The sequence below is a fragment of the Propithecus coquereli genome, unplaced genomic scaffold (genome assembly GCF_000956105.1).
Source record: "Propithecus coquereli isolate 6110/MARCELLA unplaced genomic scaffold, Pcoq_1.0 Scaffold200, whole genome shotgun sequence".
Taxonomy (NCBI): Eukaryota; Metazoa; Chordata; class Mammalia; order Primates; family Indriidae; genus Propithecus; species Propithecus coquereli.
The window spans coordinates 2,979,528-2,990,356 of NW_012144968.1; the positions used below are offsets into that span (position 1 = coordinate 2,979,528).

General features: G+C 34.1%; 1 protein-coding gene across 1 annotated transcript in view; it reads left to right on the forward strand.

Moving 5' to 3' along the window:
- The window catches only part of TBC1D32 (TBC1 domain family, member 32), a gene marked incomplete at its 3' end in the record, with an annotated part of 149,181 nt that overhangs the window by 78,400 nt on the left and 59,952 nt on the right, over positions 1-10,829 (forward strand). The window contains 2 exon segments of the mRNA XM_012643805.1: positions 6,961-7,162; positions 7,739-7,821. Of these exon segments, the coding sequence (XP_012499259.1) occupies positions 6,961-7,162; positions 7,739-7,821 (285 nt within the window).

Here is a 10,829-nt window from a genome sequence, read left to right on the forward strand (position 1 = left end):
TTTTAGTTGTTTGGCCAATTTCTTTCTATTTTTAGTAGAGAAGGGATCTCACTCTTGCTCAGGCTGGTCTCGAACTCCTGAGTTCAAACAATCCACCCGCCTCGGCCTTCCAGGGTGCTAGGATTACAGGCGTGAGCCACCGTGCCCGGCCTTCTTTTTTCTTTTGTCTTCTACTCTTTCTACTTTATCTGGCCTTGGGCATTTGATATGATTCTATTTTCTCTCCTCTCTTAGTATATCAATTTTACTTCTTTTTGTCACTTTTTTTAGTGGTTACCCTAAAGTTTGTAATATACCTTTACAACAGAATTAGTTGTAATTACTAATTACATTGTTTTAGTTGCATTAAGTCCTTTTTCAGATGAGTCTGGGGGTGTTCGGAGTGGTACGACTGTAGACTAAGTCCTCTTTCAAATAACACTGTGTATCACTTAACAGGTAGTGCAATGACCTTAGAAGAGTATTCCCAATTTCTCTCTTTAGTCCCTTATAACATTGCTTTCATTCATTTCACTTTTTTATAAGTTATAATCACCAAATGTTTTGCAATTATTACTTTTAACAAACTTATCCATTAGATCAATTAATAAGAAACAAGATTTTCTGTGTTCTTTATCAAATGTCTTAATGTATTAGCCTTTTTAATTTTAGTAGGATCATCCTGAAAGTGGAATTGCTGGGTCAGAGGGCATGTACATTTTAAATCTTATAGATCCTGCCATGTAACTTTTCAGAATACTGTTGAGTTTTACCTTCTTGCCGGCAGTCTATGAGGAGTATGAGGATTGCCTTTCTTTTTATATTCTTCTCAGGACTTCATAATCAGTTTATAAATGTTTTGGCAACCTAATGAGTGAAAGATCTTGTTTTGATTTATATTTACTACTTTGATTCATATTTTATGAGTCATCTTAGTGAGTTTAAGCATCTCATTGCTCCTCTGGAGATAGGATTATTGGCTATTCTCATTTCTTTGGTGGTAGTGTTCCTTTCCATATCATTTGCCCATTTTTAATTTGAGCTGTCATTGACTCAAAGTTATGGACACAGTGAATATAGAGCTTATTATAAAAAGCAGCAGTTCCTTCCCTGCTCTCCAGAGACAAATACTTTGAGCTATTTTTGATGTTTCCTTTGGTGTTTATCTGTTATCAAATGATGTCCTCATAATTATTGTTCTTAGTTTTAGGCATTGTCCATTGACTTATTATGACAGTTTATCAGTATTCCTTGCTTCCCCCACCACACACACAAATACATATACACACCTTGTCCCTCCTACCCCCATCAGTGCAATACTGTTGTACAGTAGCCTTGCTTAGAGTCATACTGGATCCACATTGTGTACACTCCTCATAGCTGAGCCATGTAGTATACTTTTATTACTTTTCTATTCTTTCATAACTTTTTGCTTTCTCTGGAGGTAATAATATTCTTTCTTTTTGTTATGGTTGTTTCTTGGCACAATTTTCAATGTATTTAGCTTTGATTGCATTGCTGAGTCATGCATATCGTCTTTCCTAATTGATTAAATCTTCTTTCAGTATGTTCAAGTACAAGATTAATTGTATTAATTTAATTTAAAACATCTGTCTTTGAGTCTTCTGGCCTACTTTATTCAGGACTGGTTTCTGCCTTGGTCTTGTACATAACTTTTACCCTTGAAACATCTTTTATCATCATAATGAGGTGGCCTTATTTTTCATTTTTCTTTTTCTGGAAGCTTTTATGTCTATTCTTGACTTTTAGTGTTCTGAAATGTTATGATGATTTTTGATGAGGCTTTATTTACTTGATGGACCTCTTTTAAATTGGCATATACATTAATGGACATTTTTAACCTGAAGATTTTTGCCTTTTACCGTGGGGAAAATAGTTGGATTTCTTGTCTTCTGTATTTGCTTTCTGAAATTCTATTTGGATTTAGACTTCATTTTTTGTTCTATTTTCTGTTTTTTTGTTTTTTTTTTTTTTTTTAATGGAGAATTCCTTCACTTTATTTTCCGGCCCTTCTATTCAAATTGAATTTTTTATTTAAGTTTTTTTTTGGTTGCTTGTTTTTTTAGAAGAATGCATTCTTATTCTAGCATCCTGTTCTTGTTATGTTAGTACAATAAGTTCTTTTACCTCTGTGAAGGTAATGAAGTTTTCATCTGTCATATTTTTTCTTTTTTTCTAATTTGCTTTTTGTATTTCTTATCATGGTCTCTGTCTCTTAAATTAGAGGTTTATTTAAATATTTTAAAGTCAATAATGGTTTGGATGTTTGCCCCTTCCAAATCTCATGTTGAAATTTGATTTCTAGTGTTGAATGTGGGGCCTGGTGGGCGGTGTTTGGATGATGAGGGCAGATCCCTCATGAATGGCTTGGTGCCCTCCCCATGGTACAGTGAGTTCTCACTTTACTAGTTTGCTCCAGAGCTGGTTTTTTAAAAGAGCCTGGCACCACCTCCTCCCTCTCTTGTCCCCTCTCTTGCCATGTAACATACTTGCTCCCCCTTCGCCTTCCACTTTCATTGGAAGCTCCCTGAAACCTTCACCACAAGCAGATGTTGGTGTGATGCTTCTTGTACAGCCTTCAGAATTGTGAGCCAAATAAACCTCTTTTCTTTATAAATTACCCTGCTTCAGGCATTTCTCTGTGGCAGGGCAAAATGGACTAATAGAGTCAGTTTTCTTAAAAACTGCAAGAAAGTGGGACTTATAATTTATGACCTTTACTATGGTGGAAACTTGTCACGGCATTTTGTTGGGGAAATACATAATGTCAGTATCTTTGCTTTTTCCTTTGTTTTTTTTTGGTCAGATTTTATAGAAAAGCCTCTTATAGTTAGCTGCCTGAGGAGTATAAGCCTCACAGGAGGAGAAGGCTGGGTGGAAATGGTGATGGGTCTTATGAATTAGAATGTAAATTTTTGTTTAATCCTGTGGTACCCTCTAGTCTCTGTTTTTTGATCTCTGCCTATCTTCCAAGAAGCCCATTGGGCTGGCTGAATGAAATGTGGAAGGGAATCTGGGGGTCAGACTTCTTCTTAAATTGACTTTCAGGCAGTTTTTCTGTTTTTAGTCCCACTTTTGTCCCCAAATCCAGAGATAAAGGTTCTATGAAATAAATCACATTGATTTTGTTTTTCACATTGTGGCTAATGATTGAGGTTTTCCATGCCCAGAGTTATTCCTTGTTTTTCTGCTTTTCAGATTCTAAAATTTTACTACCACATCCTTTACTTCTCCTTGTCTTTGGGGGCTTATGTGCCTTCCGAAAAAATCCTTTTACTTTTGAATTTTAGTATTTATGGAGGGAGCAGATGTAAATGTACATGTTTAATCTGCCACATTTAACTAGAGTTTTTCTCAGTAACTTTTTTTTTTTTTAATTAGGAAGACTCATTCTTTGTTAGGAGTTCTAAGATTTCTTTTTGTTGTCCACCACTTAACCCTATTAAAGTTTTCATTAACTTTCATGTAGTCATATTGTTACCAATTATTATCTTTATGATTTCTAAGTTCTTTTTTTTTTAAAGAAAGTCTCCCTCACATTGAAGTTAAACAGATAAAACATAAATTACATAAATTATTAGAATTTCTTTTGAATCTCTTTTGTCCAGTTAAAAGTACATGTTCTGATTATTTATATTAGCAAGAGACTGGAATCATCTCAAATGTCTAATAACAAGAGGCTATTCGTCTCACAATGGAACACTGAGCAGCTAGCTGTAAAAGGGAATTAGGAATATTTTTGTGTACTGCTCTGGAGTTATCTTTAGGATATATTGTTAAGTGAAATAAAAAAACACAGAATGTTTATGGAATGCTACCTTTTGTATGATAGAAGAGAATATGAGCAAATCATTTGTTTATATTTTTAAAAAGGAATGATGAATAGTCAAACAAAACTGATGAAAGTGGTTAGTTTTAGGGGAGGGGAGAAAATTGAGGAGTGGCAGGTGTGGAAATAAGATATCTGGGTTATACCTTGATTGTACCTAGGTTTGACTTTGGTATCATGTAGCTGTTTTATATACTATATGTAATACAAAACTAAATCGAAATGAAGTCACAATTTTTTTTATTTATTTTTTATTTTTTTCATTTTTTTGAGACAGAGTCTCACTCTGTTGCCTGGGCTAGAGTGCCATGGCTTCAGCCTAGCTCACAGCAACCTCAAACTCCTGGGCTCAAGACATCCTCCTGCCTCAGCCTCCCGAGTAGCTAGGACTACAGGCATGTGCCACCATGCCCGGCTAATTTTTTTTCTCTATATGTATTTTAATTGTCCAGATAATTTCTTTCTATTTTTAGTAGAGACGGGGGTCTCCCTCTTGTTCAGGCTGGTCTCGAACTCCTGAGCTCAAAAGATCCACCCACCCGGGCCTCCCGGAGTGCTAGGATTACAGGAGTGAGCCACCTCGCTGGGCCTTTATTTATTTATTTTTTTTCTGAGACTCTCACCCTCTTGCCTGGGCTAGAGTGCTGTGGCATCAGCCTAGCTCACAGCAACCTCAAACTCCTGGGCTCAAGCGATCCTCCTGCCTTAGGCTCCCAGCTAGCTGGGAAATCACAATTTTTTAAAGGTACAAGCAAATGGATAAGTAACTTAACTATCAAGCAATCAAGTTAATGACATATCCCTGCAGAGAAGAGAATTACTTTAAGTGATCTAATTTTTAGTGGGACATATTCTAAGGTTAAAAAAATCCTTAAAATAATTTTAAACTACATTCAGTATATGTTTAGAAGTAATTTTGGTGTTGTTATTTTGAAACTCTTATGTATAATTGTAAGAGCAAATAAGTAATTCTATTAATGTCATACGGAAGTAAAATTTTTAGCATAAGAGAAAAAAGATAAAGGTATAAAACTAGTTCAATTAAAAAAACCTGAATCTTCAGTTCTTAATGGAAATAAAATTATGAACTTATTTTTTTCTCTTAAGCTACATTTTTCTTAGCATTACCACTGAAAAGGCCTAGAAGTAATGGCAGCTCCTTAACAATGAGCTTTCACCTGTATTGTAGTTTCTAAATATCTTTTACTTCAAGAAGAGGCAGGAATCCTTGAAGAAATGGCTGATTTGGGGCTTGACTCAGGAAATGTGGAGGATGATCATGGAATATCCTACCATTCTAGAAAGCAAGGAAGCTATCTAAGACCAATGGGATAGTGTCAGAAGTATCTCAGAGCTAACCATAAGGGGCCTCCTACTGGCTTAAGATGGGCAATTTGAGGATAAAAAAAATAATGACAATAATGGATTGAAATACATAAAGTGTATAAAAAATATATGGGTTTAAAAAGGTACTAAAATAAAAGAAAATCCAGCAAAAATAGACTTTACTAGTTACCTGTTGAGGTTGCTGGGGCGCATAACTCATTGCTTTGCAAATTGATAAGATTTAAACATTTTTCCAGTCTTTCCTGTATAAACTGTTATCTAAAAAGTTACTGAGGAAAAGTTCTTCATAGCAGAATTCTAGCTAATAAATGCAAAGAAATGATCTAATTGGAAAATCACCATTTGATAATCCATGATGAAATAGCAGATCTAGGAAATGATCACCAATAGATATTAAAATCATCAGGTGAAAGGATGATGGGGAGGGCTACCTACTGAAAAGGTCGGGCTGATACGATCCGACCAACTGATTTTTAGCAGCACTAAAATTGAGGCATCCAGATATGTGCCTCATGCAATAGGAGGTACATGGCAGCAAGCAACTATAAGGTTACTTTACCAAGGACAAAAAGGAAAATAAATAAGAGAAATTAAACTGAAATTTAATTAAGCCTCTAGATCTAATGATCACTTTATAGGAAATATGGGGAACTGGAGAAACAAATTAAGTGATACCATGGTGAAGCAATTATCTAAATAAAGAAAAAGAACTGTTTATCCAACAAATCAGTGACATGGAGAAAGGAAAAGAAGGGGCCTAAATAACCACAAGAAGCTAATTTACTCTATGGAACTTGTTTGAATTCTAATTTGGGCAAAGCTATCATAAAAAGACATCTTTAATGCTATCAGGAGAATTTTGCTATGGGCTAACAGATTGTATTTAGAAAATTTAATTAATTTTGTTTAAAATAGAAACTTTATTGGAGATGTGCACTGAGTAAAATAATGTGTCTTAGATTTATCACATATTCATGTTGAAGGCAGGGAAGAGAGGTCAGGGAATAAATAGATCAAAACAAGCCTGGCAAATGTTCATAATTGGTGATTCAGGACCCTATTCAATCTACTTCCTACTGTTATTTTTTTTATTTGCTTAAAAAAGGAAAAACTAGAAAAAATAATTAAAAATGAGCTGCTCTAGAGCCAGACAAGCTTGGGATGAGTCCTCGTTCTACCTCTTACCAGCTGTGTGATAGTGTGCAAGTTACTTCTGTAAGGTTTACCTGTATTTCGTTATTTGTAAAAATTGGATAATAATGTCTTCTTCATAGTATTATTTTAAGAATGAATTAATGCATTTAAAATATGTAGAACAGTGCCTGGCACATTATAAGCATTCATTAAATTCTTATCTATTATTACTATTAAAAGTGTGTAAGCCTTTGAGATTGGGGAACTAAGTCCTGTTAATTGGATAGGGAATATGTTGATGAGTGCTAAGAATGGAGAAATTAGGCTTATGTTTTTACTGTAGAAAATTGAGAATACTTAAACATATATGGGCATGGCCCCATGAGGTCTATAGCCTTTTAAGTGTATAGTTTAGTTGGTTTACTCTCCCTATCTCTGTATTTTTCTCCATTCCACTGGAACTGTTCTCATTACTAGACATCTGCACATGGATGGAAACAGGAATATTGACATGTCTAAGAAAAGCTGGAGGAGGACTGAAATGGAGCCAAGCAAATAAAGAGTTTTTGTGACAAGACTAGCCTTTTTGGTAGTGCTTTATGAAATCAAGATTTTATGAACTTGGAATCACTCTTAGGTATATCTTTTAGTCCTACAGGTGCTCATATAATTGCTCGGTTTTCGAAAAAACTTCTTGATGAAGATATTTCTATTTTTTCCGGATCGGAAATGTTGCCTGTGGTTAAAGGAGCTTTTATTTCTGTGTGTCGTCAAATATATAGTACATGTGAAGGCTTGCAGGTGTTGATTCCTTATAATTTGCATGAATCTGTAGCAAAGGCATGGAAAAAGGTATGTATTTTCAAGCATCCTTTTTCCTCCCTACAAATCTTTATTTCAAATGTAGGTACCATTGTAGTTTTGTGTTATGGATAAAATAGTTTATTGGAGCAAATAGGACTTCTTCAGCATCACAGTACTCTATGGGACATAATGCTTCTTCATTTGGCACAGGATGACTTCAATACCTCCTCTCACAGTGGGACAAATTCCTAAGACTTAACAAAGTCTTTTCTTCTGGTAGGAGAGGCTTTAGGTAAATTTTCCTTGCATAAACTAACACCCCCCCCCTTTGGAAATTATTTTTGAGCAAATTTTAGGGACAGCTGGGTTTTTATTATGGATATTGGAGATCATAATGTAGCCAATAGCTGTGTATAGTATATATCAGTGGACTACTAAGTCTTTTTCACACATTTTATATGGTTGACTTGTGAAATTCTTTACATATTAATAACCAAATAATTTAAATTTTGGAGATAATTTTGATTTTAATTACATTAAGGATAAAAAATGCACTGTAAGAGATCTTATGAATAGTGCTATCAGTTAGAAAAAGAATAATGTAAATAACTTGTTATTTTTTAGACAAGTTTCCTATTGGAAAGAATTCCTACCCCAGTAGAGGGTTCTGATTCTGTTTCTTCAGCAAGCCAGGAATCTCAAAACATGTAAGTACAATTGATTAGTCATCTATTTATGATATTTGCTGAAATAATTTTAAAACCATTGAAATGTAATAGAATAATACAGCAAAAATGTTTCACAGGAAGGTAAATGAATACATACAGATTCAAGGAAAATTATAGTCTAGAAGAACTTTAGGGGTCATATGGTACCTATAACCTTTGAAAAAATTTAGCAATATTTATTATACCTGCTTCATCCTGTATTTACATTTTGAATTAGGAAACCTGACCTATTGTAGTGTTTCCAGAAAATTTGGAGAATTATCAAGTACTAAAATTGGAAAGTTAACTGGAGAGTTCAGCAGAAATAAGATGTCTTCAAGTGTCAGTGAAGTACATTTATATTTAAAATATGATTTTTTCAAAATGTAGTCGGAGTACATTTTAGTAATAGGTTTTGGCATTGAAAGTTATTTAAATCAGTATTAATATCAAATGTTAATTTAGATGTCTCCATGTTTTTTTACAAATATCAATAGGATATGGAGTCAGATTAATGGGGAAAATATATGTATTAATATTTTAAACTAAGGTCTGGTGACATATGATACTGGATTCTGTTCTTATTGTATATTTGAATGTTGGTATAGTCTAAAAAGATAACAATTAGGGAAAACTTTAAGGTTATTTGTTAAAGAAATGTTGAAGTTCAATTTTCTTATTTTCTGGTTAGGTACAGTTTATAAAAAACAATTAAAAAGCCTACTGCATTGCCTTAACAGGGTAATGGTTCGACAAATAGTTAATTTTCTAAAGGTTTGCTATAATTTTTTTCTATTTCTACAATTCATTTTGAAGTAATTTTTAGATTTTTTTTCTTTGAAATCTTCCATTATGGTTTGTTATTATACTTTTTCAATTTTATTCATCCATTTATTTTCCACTCATTTATTCAGTTATTTATTGTACTAAGTGCTCTGCCGACTGAGGATACTCACAGACCATAGCATATTGTATAGTGTAGAATACAAATAAGTAAATACACCTTGGCAATATAGTATGCTAAATTTATGTGATATAGTTTATAGAGAGTCCGTTAGGAGCCAACTTGTGTGAAAGTCCTTTCCAGAAATTATTGTCAAACTTAGTTATAAAGAATACATGGATATTAATTGTATAAAAAAGGGGGGGATATTATTATATGTGGAAGAAATAGTGTGATCTATAGGCTAGAAGTGAGAGATTGTGATTAATGTATTTAACGTATTTTGCTGTCAGTATTATTTTTAGCTTGAGAGAGCTGATAAATTTATATCCCGCTCATTCCCTCCCAGACCAGTTAACAGAAATAAAAGGCCAAACAAATCAAAACACTGAATAACATAGCCTTCCTAATATTGATCTCAAGAATTTGACAGATTTAATCCAGTCACAATTACCAATGTACAGCCGTAGGCTTCTCTCAGAGGCATAATTTACCATCATATAACGTAACTACATGGTATATCAGAGCAGAATGTGTGCTCCCTGCAGGTAGCTGGATCATAAAAAGGAAGTGAACTGAAGGAGAAGCATTGCTTAGTCAAGCATGCTTAGGACATTCTGCAAATCTCCCTGGTTTCTTCTTCCATGGCAAGGGAAGAGTAGGTGATTAGATGGAGAGGTAAACAGTGTTAACTGGGGAATGTGCTCCACATGGAAACTTAATGGTAGGGGAAAGGAGATTTCCCAACATCTGATATTAATGTCTTAGAAAAACAAAAGGTTTAATAAAGTTTTTGATAGAATAAAACTATTTTTATTTTTGTCACCAAAATTAAAATTACCTTGTAGAAAGAGTTGAGTATCTTTTGTTTTTTTGCTTTAATTGAAATAGTTGGTATGAGATAAGCATTATTTGTTTCTTGACTGTTTGGTAAAACTTGAGTGTAAAATGATCTGGAACAGTTAACTACACTAGCTTCATGCCAGGACGTAGCAGACACCTGACAACTATTTGCTAAATGCATGAATGAATGAGATTTCTCTTAACCCAAGACCCTAGTTTCTAAGCAGCACCTATAGTAAGATTAAGGTTGAGATGATAGAGGTAAAATTGAGTAAACTGCTAGAATTAATTAATGAATATTTTCATGCCTCTGACAAACTAATGTTAGCTATTTTGATCTTATATTTTCAGTTAATGTATTTTGGAAGTTGCGCTTTTGTCCTTCTATTTATAGGTGCTTACAAAGCTACAGAAAAGATAGAAGCTGTTGTGTAGCTATCATAGGGGATTGATGTCCTTTAAATCTAGACATTGATTCAAAAACCCAAATTTCTACAATGCTGTTTTGGTTGATATCAGTGACTGCAAGCTATGTGAGACCATCAGTAGAGTGACCATACAGAAGAATGTAATCACAGAGCAAAATAGAAGATGCCAAGCCTACCCCAACCAAATTATCAAGGGGCCTCTGGTAAAACTGAAGGGTAAAGTAACAGAGGGAATCAAACTCAGCCTTTGATCCCAAAGAAAGTAGGCACTATAAACTTAATTTTCACGAGAGTGTTTAACCTACTACGATATCTGGCCACTCAGGGAATGGTGTTCTTATAAGCTACCAAAGAAGTGTGATTCTTGCCATTGCCTCTCTCCTAAAGGAACAGAGCAATAAATGGAATTCAATGACTTGGATTTTCCTTCCCTTTTAAAAAATTCAGAGTATCTTTACTATAATGCGAAGGAGAATTAAACAGTAGCAGAAAAGATATGTTAAAACATGTCAACTCTTTTATTTTCCAGAATTATGTATACTTTTTCGTATCACATAGTGATATAACTTGTGAGTTTTTTGCCTGTGTTTTCTTTTATTTGGAAGGAGTCATGTAGACTTTTTTTTGTTTTTGTTTTGTTTTGTTTTTGAAAGTGTAGACTTCTTTTGGTTTGTTTTTGTTTTTTTTCTTTTGCCCGGGCTAGAGTGCAGTGGCATCAGCCTAGCTCACAGCAACCTCAGACTCCTGGGCTCAAGCAATCCTTTTGCCTCAGCCTCCGAAGTAGCTGGGACTAC